General features: G+C 41.3%; 1 protein-coding gene across 3 annotated transcripts; it reads left to right on the plus strand.

Moving 5' to 3' along the window:
• Nucleotides 1-852: 852 nt before the first annotated feature.
• On the plus strand, nucleotides 853-18,383 carry LOC110487330 (uncharacterized). Of its 3 annotated transcripts, XM_036948659.2 has the most exons (3): nucleotides 853-1,582; nucleotides 7,816-7,917; nucleotides 17,785-18,383. In XM_036948659.2, the coding sequence occupies exons 1-3, from the start codon at nucleotides 1,264-1,266 to the stop codon at nucleotides 18,288-18,290; spliced, it is 927 nt and encodes a 308-aa protein (XP_036804554.2). In that variant the 5' UTR covers nucleotides 853-1,263; the 3' UTR covers nucleotides 18,291-18,383. The 3 variants fall into 3 exon arrangements, with proteins under 3 accessions (XP_036804554.2, XP_021414931.3, XP_036804553.2); XM_021559256.3 differs by lacking the exon at nucleotides 7,816-7,917; XM_036948658.2 differs by lacking the exon at nucleotides 17,785-18,383 and having other exon boundaries at nucleotides 858-1,582; nucleotides 7,816-9,604.
• The last annotated feature ends 517 nt before the right edge of the window (nucleotides 18,384-18,900 follow it).

Raw genomic sequence — 18,900 nt, forward strand, 5'->3', positions numbered from 1 at the left:
CTGCTCCTACACGGTGTCACAGTACTGAGTAGGTCCAAACTGCTCCTACACGGTGTAACAGTACTGAGTAGGTCCAAACTGCTCCTACATGGTGTAACAGTACTGAGTAGGTCCAAACTGCTCCTACACGGTGTAACAGAACTGAGTAGGTCCAAACTGCTCCTACACGGTGTAACAGTACTGAGTAGGTCCAAACTGCTCCTACATGGTGTAACAGAACTGAGTAGGTCCAAACTGCTCCTACACGGTGTAACAGTACTGAGTAGGTCCAAACTGCTCCTACACGGTGTAACAGTACTGAGTAGGTCCAAACTGCTCCTACACGGTGTAACAGAACTGAGTAGGTCCAAACTGCTCCTACACGGTGTAACAGTACTGAGTAGGTCCAAACTGCTCCTACACGGTGTAACAGAACTGAGTAGGTCCAAACTGCTCCTACACGGTGTAACAGTACTGAGTAGGTCCAAACTGCTCCTACACGGTGTAACAGTACTGAGTAGGTCCAAACTGCTCCTACACGGTGTAACAGAACTGAGCTGTGTTCAGTATGGAAAAGTACTAGAACGTTCAATTAAATATTAACGGTGCTGTACTGGGCGACTAGTTGAAAAACAGGGAGGGAGTTGTGGGTTCAAAATGGACCACTGCCTTTAAACTGCATTATTCATTACCCAGAGAAAACTAACCAATGAGGTGGGTCTTTCCACATTCTACCAACCCAACAGATGTTTCTACTATTGTGAATATTAACCAATGAGGTGGTTCTTTCCACATTATACAAACCTGACGTTTCTACTACAGTGAATATTAACCAATGAGGTGGGTCGTTTCACATTCTACCAACCCAACAGATGTTTCTACAGTGAGTATTAACCAAAATGGAAATGTCCCTTGACTGTGTTACCCTCCCACCCAGCAGGTGGCGATGTGCCTGTTTCAGGGCAATGCTGCCGGTGTGACGTATAATCTAATGGACGGGACGCTTCTTCAAACAACAACAGCGAGTTATTCACCTCCGTAGCTTTCGAGCACCTCGGTATCTTACTAGACAACATAGACGATAAAATTGCAGATCTTTAAATGCTTTCGTTGTATATTAGCCACTGTGTTTTAAACACACTTGTCGTATCTATTAGCTAGTTACACCATTGAATGTAATATTTACGTTGTTGTTAGCTAGCTAGCTAGCTGGGTAAATTAGAAGTAGTTCTAGTCTTGTCACTAACTAACTAACTAGCTAGCTGTCTAGCTAACATCCCAACCATGAGCTCACCAAACGACTCCCCACCTTCTGAAGAGGGGGTCTGCTGGACGGAGAAAGAAGCTCTGGGGCTGAACATTGTCGTGAAAGAGGAGAAGGAAGAAGAGGATGTCACAGTAAAAACAGAAACAGAGGTTGAGGCTGTTACAGTGAAAGAAGAAGAGAAAGAGGTTAAATTGACAGAAGATGAAGACGCGTTCAGAGTGAAAGAGGAGGAGGATGTTACAGTGAAAGAAGAAGAGGAGGAGGATGCCGTTTTTGGATTGGGGGAGGTGACTGTCACATTGGAAGAAGAGGAGAAAGGAGATCTGATTAACAACAGTGAGTAATATCTTAAATACAGGGAAGACGAGACAAGGAAGGATAATTTTTTTTATCTAATTTTGATCTGGATGAAATGTAATTAAAAAAAATAATTACCACATGTTATTTAAAATCCGATGGAGTTAGTTTTGTGCCAACAGAAATAAGGGGTTAAATGGGTGCCGAAATAAACAAAAAAATATTTCCTGATCTTTTATATCTGCTAGATCTAGGACAGACACTTCAAACCCTGATTCCTTATTAATCAACATTTTGACTGTCTTTTTTGCCATTTATGAGTGTGTTGTTAAAATGCGTTTCTATGGGCTATAGTAGTAGCCTAAAGGGATCCTACAATTCTAAATCTAATGGCTAAATGATCAATGGCATCACCATCTTTAAACACTTCCATATGTTAACTCAGTCTAAAAACACCAACATTCCCCATGTTGGAAATTATGGAAAAATGACCATTTATATCAAACACTAACACTGTTTCTTTTCTTAACCTTTTGTAACACCAGTTAATGTTTTAAATTCCCCCAAAATAAGCAGATATTAAAAAAATTGTACACATTTTGTGGTCAAAATGTGTGTTTACAAATATGTTTTTCATGTTTTGAACAGTTAGATACATTTCACTCCATGTTTTTCATTCAAAGTTGTGAGTGTCTGTGAAATTAGCATTTGAACTAATCTGACGACCTAAAATAGCCACTTATAAGGAACGCTGTGGACTCTGGAACTCAACTCCGTTATAGACAATGGAACGCTGTGGACTCTGGAACTCAACTCCGTTATAGACAATGGAACGCTGTGGACTCTGGAACTCAACTCCGTTATAGACAATGGAACGCTGTGGACTCTGGAACTCAACTCCGTTATAGACAATGGAACGCTGTGGACTCTGGAACTCAACTCCGTTATAGACAATGGAACGCTGTGGACTCTGGAACTCAACTCCGTTATAGACAATGGAACGCTGTGGACTCTGGAACTCAACTCCGTTATAGACAATGGAACGCTGTGGACTCTGGAACTCAACTCCGTTATAGACAATGGAACGCTGTGGACTCTGGAACTCAACTCCGTTATAGACAATGGAACGCTGTGGACTCTGGAACTCAACTCCGTTATAGACAATGGAACGCTGTGGACTCTGGAACTCAACTCCGTTATAGACAATGGAACGCTGTGGACTCTGGAACTCAACTCCGTTATAGACAATGGAACGCTGTGGACTCTGGAACTCAACTCCGTTATAGACAATGGAACGCTGTGGACTCTGGAACTCAACTCTGTTATAGACAATGGAACGCTGTGGACTCTGGAACTCAACTCCGTTATAGACAATGGAACGCTGTGGACTCTGGAACTCAACTCCGTTATAGACAATGGAACGCTGTGGACTCTGGAACTCAACTCCGTTATAGACAATGGAACGCTGTGGACTCTGGAACTCAACTCCGTTATGGACAATGGAACGCTGTGGACTCTGGAACTCAACTCCGTTACAGACAATGGAACGCTGTGGACTCTGGAACTCAACTCCGTTATAGACAATGGAACGCTGTGGACTCTGGAACTCAACTCCGTTATAGACAATGGAACGCTGTGGACTCTGGAACTCAACTCCGTTATAGACAATGGAACGCTGTGGACTCTGGAACTCAACTCCGTTATAGACAATGGAACGCTGTGGACTCTGGAACTCAACTCCGTTATGGACAATGGAACGCTGTGGACTCTGGAACTCAACTCCGTTATAGACAATGGAACGCTGTGGACTCTGGAACTCAACTCTGTTATAGACAATGGAACGCTGTGGACTCTGGAACTCAACTCCGTTATAGACAATGGAACGCTGTGGACTCTGGAACTCAACTCCGTTATAGACAATGGAACGCTGTGGACTCTGGAACTCAACTCCGTTATAGACAATGGAACGCTGTGGACTCTGGAACTCAACACCGTTATAGACAATGGAACGCTTTGGACTCTGGAACTCAACTCCGTTATAGACAATGGAACGCTTTGGACTCTGGAACTCAACTCCATTATAGACAATGGAACGCTGTGGACTCTGGAACTCAACTCCGTTATAGACAATGGAACGCTGTGGACTCTGGAACTCAACTCCGTTATAGACAATGGAACGCTGTGGACTCTGGAACTCAACTCCGTTATAGACAATGGAACGCTGTGGACTCTGGAACTCAACTCCGTTATAGACAATGGAACGCTGTGGACTCTGGAACTCAACTCCGTTATGGACAATGGAACGCTGTGGACTCTGGAACTCAACTCCGTTATAGACAATGGAACGCTGTGGACTCTGGAACTCAACTCCGTTATAGACAATGGAACGCTGTGGACTCTGGAACTCAACTCCGTTATAGACAATGGAACGCTGTGGACTCTGGAACTCAACTCCGTTATAGACAATGGAACGCTGTGGACTCTGGAACTCAACTCCGTTATAGACAATGGAACGCTGTGGACTCTGGAACTCAACTCTGTTATAGACAATGGAACGCTGTGGACTCTGGAACTCAACTCCGTTACAGACAATGGAACGCTGTGGACTCTGGAACTCAACTCCGTTATAGACAATGGAACGCTGTGGACTCTGGAACTCAACTCCGTTATAGACAATGGAACGCTGTGGACTCTGGAACTCAACTCCGTTATAGACAATGGAACGCTGTGGACTCTGGAACTCAACTCCGTTATAGACAATGGAACGCTTTGGACTCTGGAACTCAACTCCGTTATAGACAATGGAACGCTGTGGACTCTGGAACTCAACTCCGTTATGGACAATGGAACGCTGTGGACTCTGGAACTCAACTCCGTTATAGACAATGGAACGCTGTGGACTCTGGAACTCAACTCCGTTATAGACAATGGAACGCTGTGGACTCTGGAACTCAACTCCGTTATAGACAATGGAACGCTGTGGACTCTGGAACTCAACTCCGTTATAGACAATGGAACGCTGTGGACTCTGGAACTCAACTCCGTTATAGACAATGGAACGCTGTGGACTCTGGAACTCAACTCCGTTATAGACAATGGAACGCTGTGGACTCTGGAACTCAACTCCGTTATAGACAATGGAACGCTGTGGACTCTGGAACTCAACTCCGTTATAGACAATGGAACGCTGTGGACTCTGGAACTCAACTCCGTTATGGACTATGGAACATTATGGACTATCAACTCTGGAAGCTTAATATGTATTTGCATATTAATCCTCTTTTTATGTTATAATGGTTGTTACTCTCCCCGGGGCCAACTGTGTTGTGTCTCCACATCTATATTTGTACATACAGTACCAATAGAAAGTCTGTACCCCTCTTGAATTTATTTTCTTCTGTTTATTCAAATTCTACAGCTCAACGGCAGAGTCATGTCCTAAGTGTAAAACGAACAGTGACTCCATGATTCAGGCCTTCTGGGATTGCTATGAAGTCCAAACATTATATTGTTAGATTAAAGGAGTAACTCTGTTTGGCTTGAAACATTCTTCCCCACCTCAAGCTCAACTGTCAGAGTCAGTTGGAACGCATAGCAAAGTCCTATAATATCCACACCAAACCATAGTCCTATAATATCCACACCAAACCATAGTCCTATAATATCCACACCAAACCATAGTCCTATAATATCCACACCAAACCATAGTCCTATAATATCCTCACCAAACCATAACTAAGCCCTATAATATCCACACCAAACCATAGTCCTATAATATCCTCACCAAACCATAGTCCTATAATATCCACGCCAAACCATAGTCCTATAATATCCTCACCAAACCATAGTCCTATAATATCCTCACCAAACCGTAGTCCTATAATATCCACACCAAACCATAGCCCTATAATATCCTCACCAAACCATAGTCCTATAATATCCACACCAAACCATAGTCCTATAATATCCACACCAAACCATAGTCCTATAATATCCTCACCAAACCTAAACAAAAGTTTCTAAACTTTATTAGGGTAATATCAAATGTAGACCTGAGTCAAGTCATTGTTTATGGGGAAAATATAAACAGGTTATTATTATATTGCAGCATTAAATTAAGTTAAGCATCTCACACTTTTTCCATTTCATGGTTTGAGTGCGAGTAACCCTATAGGCATACTGGTAATGAATTATATTATGTTGCAGAAAACACAACAGTAACTTAATTTTGCCATAGAAAAGAGAATTAAACAAAACACTTGTTGCATACCATTCTAGCCCCATCTTAACCCCTTATCTACCATTCTAGTCCCATCTTAACCCATCATGTACCATTCTAGCCCCATCTCAACCCCTTATCTACCATTCTAGCCCCATCTTAACCCCTTATCTACCATTCTAGCCCCATCTTAACCCCTTATCTACCATTCTAGTCCCATCTTAACCCATCATGTACCATTCTAGCCCCATCTTAACCCCTTATCTACCATTCTAGCCCCATCTTAACCCCTTATCTATCATTCTAGCCCCATCTTAACCCCTTATCTACCATTCTAGCCCCATCTCAACCCCTTATCTACCATTCTAGCCCCATCTTAACCCCTTATCTACCATTCTAGCCCCATCTTAACCCCGTATGCACCATTCTAGCCCCATCTTAACCCCTTATCTACCATTCTAGCCCCATCTTCACCCCTTATCTACCATTCTAGCCCCATCTTCACCCCTTATCTACCATTCTAGCCCCATCTTCACCCCTTATCTACCATTCTAGCCCCATCTTCACCCCTTATCTACCATTCTAGCCCCATCTTCACCCCTTATCTACCATTCTAGCCCCATCTTCACCCCTTATCTACCATTCTAGCCCCATCTTCACCCCTTATCTACCATTCTAGCCCCATCTTCACCCCTTATCTACCATTCTAGCCCCATCTTCACCCCTTATCTACCATTCTAGCCCCATCTTCACCCCTTATCTACCATTCTAGCCCCATCTTCACCCCTTATCTACCATTCTAGCCCCATCTTAACCCCTTATCTACCATTCTAGCCCCATCTTAACCCCTTATCTACCGTTCTAGACCCATCTTAACCCCTTATCTACCATTCTAGCCCCATCTTCACCCCTTATCTACCATTCTAGCCCCATCTTAACCCCTTATCTACCATTCTAGCCCCATCTTAACCCCTTATGTACAATTCTAGCCCCATATTAGCCCCTTATGTACCGTTCTAGACCCATCTTAACCCCTTATCTACCATTATAGCCCCATCTTAACCCCTTATCTACCATTCTAGCCCCATATTCACCCCTTATCTACCATTCTAGCCCCATCTTAACCCCTTATCTACCATTCTAGCCCCATCTTAACCCCTTATGTACAATTCTAGCCCCATATTAGCCCCTTATGTACCGTTCTAGACCCATCTTCACCCCTTATCTACCATTATAGCCCCATCTTCACCCCTTATGTACCGTTCTAGACCCATCTTAACCCCTTATCTACCATTCCAGCCCCATCTTAGCCCCTTATCTACCATTCTAGCCCCATCTTAACCCATTATGTACCATTCTAGCCCCATCTTAGCCCCTTATGTACCATTCGAGCCCCATCTTAACCCCTTTTGCACCATTCTACCCCAATATTAGTCCCTTATGTACCATTATAGCCCCATCTTAGCCCCTTATGTACCATTCTAGCCCCATCTTAACTTAGCCCCTTATGTACCATTCTAGTAGCCAGCCAACAATTGGCCACTAGATTATACAATATGTTTTTTTTCCAGTGGAGATTAGTTGATGCATTTCCTGGCAGGGTTGTGGAACAGTGGATGTGTAGGGATAATTCAAATGGAACTGTTATTAACCAATCGGCATCCAGGATCCAAACGTAAAGTTGAATAATGAGGGATCTAGGTCATCAAATCAGGTTTTATTTGTCACAGGTACCGAATACAACAGGAACACAACCAGCCCTTAACCGACAAGGCAGTTTTAAGAAAAATAAGTGTTAAGTAGCAAATAGATGAATAAAAACAAATAATTAAAGAGCAGCAGTAGACTGTGACAGAAACATTATGTACAAACTAAGTTACAAATAATGTGACAGAACACACACAAATACACAATTGGTTAAGAGCCTGTAAAACGCAGCCATCTCCTCCTGCGCCACTATATTTTACAACAGGGTAATGGATTAAACCTCATAGGAAGAGCAGGAGATTTCATTCAGGTCTCTCTGTTTAACTAAATACTCTGTCTTTGGCAGGAGAGAGACCAGACTCTCACTCTGAGAGACGAAAGAAGAGTCCTTCAGGGGAACCAGACCCAGAGACGCCCAAACCAGTGAGACGACACCACTGCTCCCAGTGTAATTTGAGTTTTAAGTGGTTATGGAAGCTGAAACAGCATGAGAGGACACACACAGGAGAGAAGCCACACCACTGCTCCCAGTGTGGAAAGAGTTTTACCCTGTTAGGGAACCTGAAAAAGCATAAAGGAATACACACAGGAGAAAAGCATTTCCAATGTTCCCAGTGTGGAAAGAGATTTTCACGATCACAGCACCTAAAATCACATGAGAGGACACACACAGGGGAGAAGCCACACCACTGCTCCCAGTGTGGAAAGAGTTTTACCCAGTTGGGGAGCCTGAAAAAGCATAAAGGAATACACACAGGAGAAAAACCTTTCCAATGTTCCCAGTGTGGAAAGAGATTTTCAGGATTGCATCACCTAAAATCACACGAGAGGACACACACAGGGGAGAAGCCACACCATTGTGCCCTGTGTGGAAAGGATTTTACCCAGTTAGGGAACCTAAAAAAACATCAGATGAAACACACAGGAGAAAAGCCTTTCCAATGTTCCCAGTGTGGGAAAAGATTTTCACGGTCACAGGAACTAAAATCACATGAGATGACACACACTGGGGAGAAACCACACCACTGCTCCCAGTGTGGGAAAAGTTTTACCCAGTTAGGGAGCCTGAACAAACATAAGAGAATACACTCAGGAGAAAAGCCTTACCACTGCTCCCAGTGTGGAAAGAGTTTTACCCAGTTAGGGAACCTGAACAACCATAATATAATACACACAGAAGAAAAGCCTTTCCAATGTTCCCACTGTGGAAAGAGATTTTCACGATCACAGGACCTAAAATCACACGAAAGGACACACACGGGGGAGAAACCACACCACTGCACCCATTGTGGAATGCGTTTTACCCAGTTAGGAAGCCTGAACAAACATAAGAAGAGAATACACTCTGGAGAGAAATCTTAACATACTTTCCTGGACAGAGGACCTGAAATCACATGACAGAATAGAGGCTGTGTACTGACGTATGTTTTTTTTTTTTCATTAAATGTTAATATGAAAAATATGATTTTGGATATTTTAAAATTACAATTATTAAATAGATTAGTAGAATGTGCATTTCTTGATTTTAACCTAGAAATGTTATGAATTTAGTAAGAGGCATTTTATCAAAGCAACATATCTTTTAATATAAATCTCAATATCTAGTGAACGTTCATTATATACATCTACATGATGTTAAACCATGTAGGAGCAGTATAGACCTAGTCTGTTCATTATATACATCTACATGATGTATTGTTACACCATGTAGGAGCAGTATAGACCTAGTCTGTTCATTATATACATCTACATGATGTATTGTTACACCATGTAGGAGCAGTATAGACCTAGTCTGTTCATTATATACATCTACATGATGTATTGTTACACCATGTAGGAGCAGTATAGACCTAGTCTGTTCATTATATACATCTACATGATGTATTGTTACACCATGTAGGAGCAGTATAGACCTAGTCTGTTCATTATATACATCTACATGATGTATTGTTACACCATGTAGGAGCAGTATAGACCTAGTCTGTTCATTATATACATCTACATGATGTATTGTTACACCATGTAGGAGCAGTATAGACCTAGTCTGTTCATTATATACATCTACATGATGTATTGTTACACCATGTAGGAGCAGTATAGACCTAGTCTGTTCATTATATACATCTACATGATGTATACATCTACATGATGTATTGTTACATGTAGGAGCAGTATAGACCTAGATGCTTATTTTTAAATATTTTGATATTTTCTGTTTATTTGACTGAATTAATCAGAAATTGCCTAAATACAGATGTGTAGTAGATGTAAAGTTTGTTTTCAATTGTCACTCATAAAAATGTTTCACTAATCAATCAACACATGCTTCTCCTTATTCATCTCATATATATAATATTGTTAGCTTCCATTGGTTCCATTATCCAAAAGTGTTCCATTATCCAAAAGTGTTCCATTGGTTCCATTATCCAAAAGTGTTCCATTATCCAAAAGTGTTCCATTATCCAGAACTGTTCCATTGGTTCCATTATCCAAAAGTGTTCCATTATCCAAAAGTGTTCCATTATCCAGAACTGTTCCATTGGTTCCATTATCCAAAAGTGTTCCATTATCCAGAACTGTTCCATTGGTTCCATTATCCAAAAGTGTTCCATTATCCAAAAGTGTTCCATTATCCAGAACTGTTCCATTGGTTCCATTATCCAAAAGTGTTCCATTGGTTCCATTATCCAAAAGTGTTCCATTGGTTCCATTATCCAAAAGTGTTCCATTGGTTCCATTATCCAAAAGTGTTCCATTATCCAAAAGTGTTCCATTGGTTCCATTATCCAAAAGTGTTCCATTATCCAAAAGTGTTCCATTGGTTCCAATATCCAAAGGTGTTCCATTATCCAAAAGTGTTCTATTGGTTCCATTATCCAAAAGTGTTCCATTGGTTCCATTATCCAAAAGTGTTCCATTATCCAAAAGTGTTCCATTGGTTCCATTATCCAAAAGTGTTCCATTGGTTCCATTATCCAAAAGTGTTCCATTATCCAAAAGTGTTCCATTATCCAAAAGTGTTCCATTATCCAAAAGTGTTCCATTGGTTCCATTATCCAAAAGTGTTCCATTGGTTCCATTATCCAAACGTGTTCCATTGGTTCCATTATCCAAAAGTGTTCCATTGGTTCCATTATCCAGAACTGTTCCATTGGTTCCATTATCCAAAAGTGTTCCATTGGTTCCATTATCCAAAAGTGTTCCATTGGTTCAATTATCCAGAACTATTCCATTGGTTCCATTTTCCAAAAGTGTTCCATTGGTTCCATTATCCAAAGGTGTTCCATTATCCAAAAGTGTTCCATTGGTTCCATTATCCAAAAGTGTTCCATTAGTTCCATTATCCAAAGGTGTTCCATTATCCAAAAGTGTTCCATTAGTTCCATTATCCAAAGGTGTTCCATTATCCAAAAGTGTTCCATTATCAAAAAGTGTTCCATTGGTTCCATTATCCAAAATTGTTCCATTGGTTCCATTATCCAGAACTATTCCGTTGGTTCCATTATCCAAAGGTGTTCCATTATCCAAAAGTGTTCCATTATCCAAAAGTGTTCCATTGGTTCCATTATCCAAAAGTGTTCCATTGGTTTCATTATCCAGAACTATTCCGTTGGTTCCATTATCCAAAAGTGTTCCATTATCCAGAACTGTTCCATTGGTTCCATTATCCAAAAGTGTTCCATTGGTTCCATTATCCAAAAGTGTTCCATTGGTTCCATTATCCAAAAGTGTTCCATTGGTTCCATTATCCAAAAGTGTTCCATTGGTTCCATTATCCAAAAGTGTTCCATTGGTTTCATTATCCAGAACTATTCCGTTGGTTCCATTATCCAAAAGTGTTCCATTATCCAAAAGTGTTCCATTGGTTCCATTATCCAAAAGTGTTCCATTGGTTCCATTATCCAAAAGTGTTCCATTGGTTCCATTATCCAAAAGTGTTCCATTATCCAAAAGTGTTCCATTGGTTCCATTATCCAAAAGTGTTCCATTGGTTCCATTATCCAAAAGTGTTCCATTGGTTCCATTATCCAAAAGTGTTCCATTGGTTCCATTATCCAAAAGTGTTCTATTGGTTCCATTATCCAAAAGTGTTCCATTGGTTCCATTATCCAAAAGTGTTCCATTATCCAAAAGTGTTCCATTGGCTCCATTATCCAAAGGTGTTCCATTATCCAAAAGTGTTCCATTATCAAAAAGTGTTCCATTGGTTCCATTATCCAAAATTGTTCCATTGGTTCCATTATCCAGAACTATTCCGTTGGTTCCATTATCCAAAGGTGTTCCATTATCCAAAAGTGTTCCATTATCCAAAAGTGTTCCATTGGTTCCATTATCCAAAAGTGTTCCATTGGTTTCATTATCCAGAACTATTCCGTTGGTTCCATTATCCAAAAGTGTTCCATTATCCAGAACTGTTCCATTGGTTCCATTATCCAAAAGTGTTCCATTGGTTCCATTATCCAAAAGTGTTCCATTGGTTCCATTATCCAAAAGTGTTCCATTGGTTCCATTATCCAAAAGTGTTCCATTGGTTTCATTATCCAGAACTATTCCGTTGGTTCCATTATCCAAAAGTGTTCCATTATCCAAAAGTGTTCCATTGGTTCCATTATCCAAAAGTGTTCCATTGGTTCCATTATCCAAAAGTGTTCCATTGGTTCCATTATCCAAAAGTGTTCCATTATCCAAAAGTGTTCCATTGGTTCCATTATCCAAAAGTGTTCCATTGGTTCCATTATCCAAAAGTGTTCCATTGGTTCCATTATCCAAAAGTGTTCTATTGGTTCCATTATCCAAAAGTGTTCCATTGGTTCCATTATCCAAAAGTGTTCCATTATCCAAAAGTGTTCCATTGGTTCCATTATCCAAAAGTGTTCCATTGGTTCCATTATCCAAACGTGTTCCATTGGTTCCATTATCCAAAAGTGTTCCATTGGTTCCATTATCCAGAACTGTTCCATTGGTTCCATTATCCAAAAGTGTTCCATTGGTTCCATTATCCAAAAGTGTTCCATTGGTTCAATTATCCAGAACTATTCCATTGGTTCCATTTTCCAAAAGTGTTCCATTGGTTCCATTATCCAAAGGTGTTCCATTATCCAAAAGTGTTCCATTGGTTCCATTATCCAAAAGTGTTCCATTAGTTCCATTATCCAAAGGTGTTCCATTATCCAAAAGTGTTCCATTAGTTCCATTATCCAAAGGTGTTCCATTATCCAAAAGTGTTCCATTATCAAAAAGTGTTCCATTGGTTCCATTATCCAAAACTGTTCCATTGGTTCCATTATCCAGAACTATTCCGTTGGTTCCATTATCCAAAGGTGTTCCATTATCCAAAAGTGTTCCATTATCCAAAAGTGTTCCATTGGTTCCATTATCCAAAAGTGTTCCATTGGTTCCATTATCCAAAAGTGTTCCATTGGTTCCATTATCCAAAAGTGTTCCATTATCCAAAAGTGTTCCATTGGTTCCATTATCCAAAAGTGTTCCATTGGTTCCATTATCCAAAAGTGTTCCATTGGTTCCATTATCCAGAACTATTCCGTTGGTTCCATTATCCAAAAGTGTTCCATTGGTTCCATTATCCAAAAGTGTTCCATTATCCAAAAGTGTTCCATTGGTTCCATTATCCAAAAGTGTTCCATTGGTTCCATTATCCAAAAGTGTTCCATTGGTTCCATTATCCAGAACTATTCCATTGGTTCCATTATCCAGAACTATTCCGTTTGTTCCATTATCCAAAAGTTGAGAAGAATATATCCAGCTCAAGTATTTATAAGTATTTGACATGAACAATACACTACCGTTCAAAAGTTGGGGTCAATTTGAAAGGTCCTTGTTTTGGAAAGAAAAGCACATTTTTTTGTCCATTACAACCCTATCCACATCGACGGGACAGCAGTGGAGAAGGTGAAAGGTTTTAAGTTCCTCTGTGTTCATATCACCGACTAACTGAAATGGTCCACCCACACAGACCGTGTGGTGAAGAGGGTGCAACAGTGCCTCTTCAAACTCAGGAGGCTGAAAATAATGTGGCTTGTCACCCAAAACCCTCACGAGCTTTTACAGGTGCACATTTGAGAGCATCCTGTCGGGCCGTTTCACCGCCTGGTACGGCAACTTGCTCAGCCCACAACCGCAACGCTCTCCAGAGGGTGGTGCGGTCTGCACAACGCATCACCGGGACACATACAGCACCCAATGTCACAGGAAAGGAAAAGAGATCATCAAGGACATTAACCACTTGAGCCACTGCCTGTTCACCCCGCTTCCATCCAGAAGACGAGGTCAGTACAGGTGCATCAAAGCTGGGACAGAGAGATTGAAAAACAGCTTCTATCTACAGACTTGATATCATTGGCCACTATAATAAATGGAACACTAGTCACTTTAATAATGCCACTCTAAGAATGTTTACGTATCTACGCATTACTCATCTTAATTGTATATACTGTATCCTTCATCGAGAGCAGCACCAGCTGAGGGCACGACAAAACCTTTTCCCCCTCAGGAGACTGAAAAGATTTGGCAATGGGTCCCCAGATCCTCAAAAAGTTCTACAGCTGCCCCATCGAGAGCATGTATGTATTTATTTATTTTAATGTAGGAATTGTAAAAACGACACTATGTAGGCTAATAATGGACTGAGCGAGCCTAACGTTTGAACCAGAACCTGGAGATGGAGGAGATGTTGAATATGGAGATTCTCCTTTTTCGAGCTTAATAATGTCAAAATACGTTCTGGACTTTTATTAACAAAGAATGGAGCTTCGCAGAAAGACTATGATCATTACTGCTGTCCCGGTATGTACTCTCGCCCCCCCAAAAAAATGTTTTAATAAAAAGTTGGTATTCTAATCTAGTCAACGTTAGCAGTAGCTGGTAGTCTAGTTAGCAGTAGCTGGTAGTCTAGTTAGCAGTAGCTGGTAGTCTAGTTAGCGGTAGCTGGTAGTCTAGTTAGCGGTAGCTGGTAGTCTAGTTAGCAGTAGCTGGTAGTCTAGTTAGCGGTAGCTGGTAGTCTAGTTAGCAGTAGCTGGTAGTCTAGTTAGCAGTAGCTGGTAGTCTAGTTAGCGGTAGCTGGTAGTCTAGTTAGCAGTAGCTGGTAGTCTAGTTAGCGGTAGCTGGTAGTCTAGTTAGCAGTAGCTGGTAGTCTAGTTAGCGGTAGCTGGTAGTCTAGTTAGCAGTAGCTGGTAGTCTAGTCAACGTTAGCAGTAGCTGGTAGTCTAGTTAGCAGTAGCTGGTAGTCTAGTTAGCAGTAGCTGGTAGTCTAGTTAGCGGTAGCTGGTAGTCTAGTTAGCAGTAGCTGGTAGTCTAGTCAACGTTAGCAGTAGCTGGTAGTCTAGTTAGCAGTAGCTGGTAGTCTAGTTAGCAGTAGCTGGTAGTCTAGTTAGCGGTAGCTGGTAGTCTAGTTAGCAGTAGCTGGTAGTCTAGTCAACGTTAGCAGTAGCTGGTAGTCTAGTTAGCGGTAGCTGGTAGTCTAGTTAGCAGTAGCTGGTAGTCTAGTCAACGTTAGCAGTAGCTGGTAGTCTAGTTAGCGGTAGCTGGTAGTCTAGTTAGCAGTAGCTGGTAGTCTAGTTAGCAGTAGCTGGTAGTCTAGTCAACGTCAGCAGTAGCTGGTAGTCTAGTTAGCGGTAGCTGGTAGTCTAGTTAGCAGTAGCTGGTAGTCTAGTTAGCAGTAGCTGGTAGTCTAGTCAACGTCAGCAGTAGCTGGTAGTCTAGTCAACGTTAGCGGTAGCTAGTAGTCAACGTTAGCGGTAGCTAGTAGTCTAGTTAGCGGTAGCTAGTAGTCTAGTCAGCGGTATCTAGTAGTCTAGTCAATGTTAGCGGTAGCTAGTAGTCTAGTCAACGTTAGCGGTAGCTAGTAGTCTAGTCAACGTTAGCGGTAGCTAGTAGTCTAGTCAACGTTAGCGGTAGCTAGTAGTCTAGTCAACGTTAGCGGTAGCTAGTAGTCAACGTTAGCGGTAGCTAGTAGTCTAGTCAACGTTAGCGGTAGCTGGTAGTCTAGTCAACGTTAGCGGTAGCTGGTAGTCTAGTCAACGTTAGCGGTAGCTGGTAGTCTAGTCAACATTAGCAGTAGCTGGTAGTCTAGTCAACGTTAGCAGTAGCTGGTAGTCTAGTCAACGTTAGCAGTAGCTGGTAGTCTAGTCAACGTTAGCAGTAGTTGGTAGTCTAGTCAACGTTAGCAGTAGCTAGTAGTCTAGTCAACGTTAGTAGCTGGTAGTCTAGTCAACGTTAGCCGTAGCTGGTAGTCTAGTCAACGTTAGCAGTAGCTGGTAGTCTAGTCAACGTTAGCAGTAGTTGGTAGTCTAGTCAACGTTAGCAGTAGCTAGTAGTCTAGTTAGCGGTAGCTAGTAGTCTAGTCAACGTTAGCAGTAGCTGGTAGTCTAGTCAACGTTAGCAGTAGCTGGTAGTCTAGTTAGCTGTAGCTAGTAGTTTAGTCAACGTTAGCAGTAGCTGGTAGTCTAGTCAACGTTAGCGGTAGCTAGTAGTCTAGTCAACGTTAGCGGTAGCTGGTAGTCTAGTCAACGTTAGCGGTAGCTAGTAGTCTAGTCAACGCTAGCGGTAGCTGGTAGTCTAGTCAACGTTAGCGGTAGCTGGTAGTCTAGTCAACGTTAGCAGTAGCTAGTAGTCTAGTCAACGTTAGCAGTAGCTAGTAGTCTAGTCAACGTTAGCAGTAGCTGGTAGTCTAGTCAATGTTAGTAGCTGGTAGTCTAGTCAATGTTAGTAGCTGGTAGTCTAGTCAACGTTAGTAGCTGGTAGTCTAGTCAACGTTAGCAGTAGCTGGTGGTCTAGTCAACGTTAGCAGTAGCTGGTGGTCTAGTCAACGTTAGTGGTAGCTGGTGGTCTAGTCAACGTTAGCAGTAGCTAGTAGTCTAGTCAACGTTAGCAGTAGCTGGTAGTCTAGTCAATGTTAGTAGCTGGTAGTCTAGTCAATGTTAGTAGCTGGTAGTCTAGTCAACGTTAGTAGCTGGTAGTCTAGTCAACGTTAGCAGTAGCTGGTGGTCTAGTCAACGTTAGCAGTAGCTGGTGGTCTAGTCAACGTTAGCAGTAGCTAATGGTCTAGTCAACGTTAGCAGTAGCTGGTGGTCTAGTCAACGTTAGTGGTAGCTGGTGGTCTAGTCAACGTTAGCAGTAGCTGGTAGTCTAGTCAACGTTAGCGGTAGCTGGTGGTCTAGTCAACGTTAGCGGTAGCTGGTGGTCTAGTCAACGTTAGCGGTAGCTAGTAGTCTAGTCAACGTTAGTAGCTGGTAGTCTAGTCAACGGTAGCTAGTAGTCTAGTTAGCGGTAGCTAGTAGTCTAGTCAACGTTAGCAGTAGCTGGTAGTCTAGTCAACGTTAGCGGTAGCTAGTAGTCTAGTCAACGTTAGCAGTAGCTGGTGGTCTAGTCAACATTAGCAGTAGCTAGTAGTCTAGTCAACGTTAGCAGTAGCTAGTTGTCTAGTCAACTTTAGCAGTAGCTAGTAGTCTAGTCAACGTTAGCAGTAGCTAGTTGTCTAGTCAACTTTAGCAGTAGCTAGTAGTCTAGTCAAGGATGCATCAGTTCAATATTGAAACACAACATTTTGTTACATAGCAACTGAACGAAAGGAAACGTTGAATTTGTAGGTTTAAAATATCCCTCTCGTGTCCAGGGTTTACCTAATTTTAAGAAATTCCATTGGTTAGTGGATCTAAAGTCTAAGATCTTTGATAGACTGAAGAATTTGGAACATGATATAAATCACTGCCTCCTGGTTAGGTTAGCATAATGCTAACTTGTGCCATGTTATCTGATGGGACCAGCTACAATTTAGCGTTCTGTCACATGCAAGTCAATCAACTATTTTAATGTTGAGCAGGAGAACCTGTTTAAATTTAAATGTTTGCTTATTGTTAGTGGTGCTCGACTGTTCGCAAGTATGGCCCCTGTGAATTTGTTTGTCTTCATGGATAACCATGACATTATCTATTATTATAGAGCTCTGCTCAGCCTGTAAACATGACATTATCTATTATCATAGAGCTCTGCTCAGCCTATAAACATGACATTATCTATTATTATAGAGCTTTGCTCAGCCTATAAACATGACATTATCTATTATACAGAGCTCTGTTCAGCATATAAACAAGACATTCCATGAGAGCAGGATTAGATTTGCATCTCTACATCATTAAATCTCACCAAGTTTATTTTGTATTATGAAATGTTGTGAAGACTGATCTCTGGCTATTGTGGGATATAGTCTGGATTCAACCTTTTTGGATTAGACCGTTTTATCATGTGGAGGTTTCCTTCAGTTCTCTGTTTAATTAAATTATATGTTTGTCTCTGGTAGGGGAGAGACCAGACCCTCACTCTGACAGCAGGAAGAGTCCTTCAGGGGAACCAGACCCTCACTCTGACAGCAGGAAGAGTCCTTCAGGGGAACCAGACCGAGAGATGCCCAAACCAACAGGACGACACCACTGTTCCCACTGTGGAAATAATTTTACTCATTTACGGAGTCTGAAAATGCACAAGAGAATACATACAGGAGAAAAGCCTTACCAATGTTCCCATTGTGAAAAGAGTTTTATCTATCGAGGGAGCCTGAAAATGCATGAGAGAATACACACAGGAGAAAAGCCTTACCAATGTTCCCAGTGTGAAAGGAGTTTTACCCGATCATGGAACCTGAAAAAGCATGAGAGGACACACACAGGAGAAACGTCTTTCCAACATACTAACACACAGGAGGAGAAGACATACCACTGCTCTCATTGTGGAAAGACATTTTCCCAGTCAGAGGACCTGAAATCACACGAGAGAATAGAGAGGCTGTGTTCTGACTTGTGTTTTTGATTTAAAAAAAATGTGTTTTTATGACCATTAAATGAAATGGCATGCATTAAAGTTATTTTTTTTTAATAGACCTACTTGAGAAATTAAATAAAATGTGTATTTTGTTTTGATCATGAACTTTGATATATTGCATCCTTAGATGTTCGGTATATGATTTGGATATTTTAAAATGAAAATAACTAAGTCGATGAATAGAATGTGCATTTATTCATGCCAACCTTGAAACCTCTTTAATTTAGTCAATGTGTTTCATTCCAATTGGCTCATTCATCCTCCTCCTCCTCTCCCCTGTAACTATTCCCCAGGTCGTTGCTGCAAATGAGAACGTGTTTCTCAGTCAACTTACCCGGTAAAATAACGGATAAAAAAATTGAGTTCATTTGTGTTTCTAGTCTAGTAGCTAAACGATTCCTCATTTTGTCTGTCATAGTTATGATGAAAATTACAGGCCTCTCTCATCTTTTTAAATGGGAGAACTTGGTGGCTGACTAAATACTTTTTTGCCCCACTGTACCATCAGTCCCAGGAGATGTATTATTTCTAAGGTGTTCAATAGCATAAATTATCTCTACAACTATAATAGAGTCATCACACTGTTTCCTTGTCAGCC

This window comes from Oncorhynchus mykiss, chromosome 13 (assembly GCF_057628025.1).
Source record: "Oncorhynchus mykiss isolate SJ-2025 chromosome 13, ASM5762802v1, whole genome shotgun sequence".
NCBI classification, from domain to species: domain Eukaryota; kingdom Metazoa; phylum Chordata; class Actinopteri; order Salmoniformes; family Salmonidae; genus Oncorhynchus; species Oncorhynchus mykiss.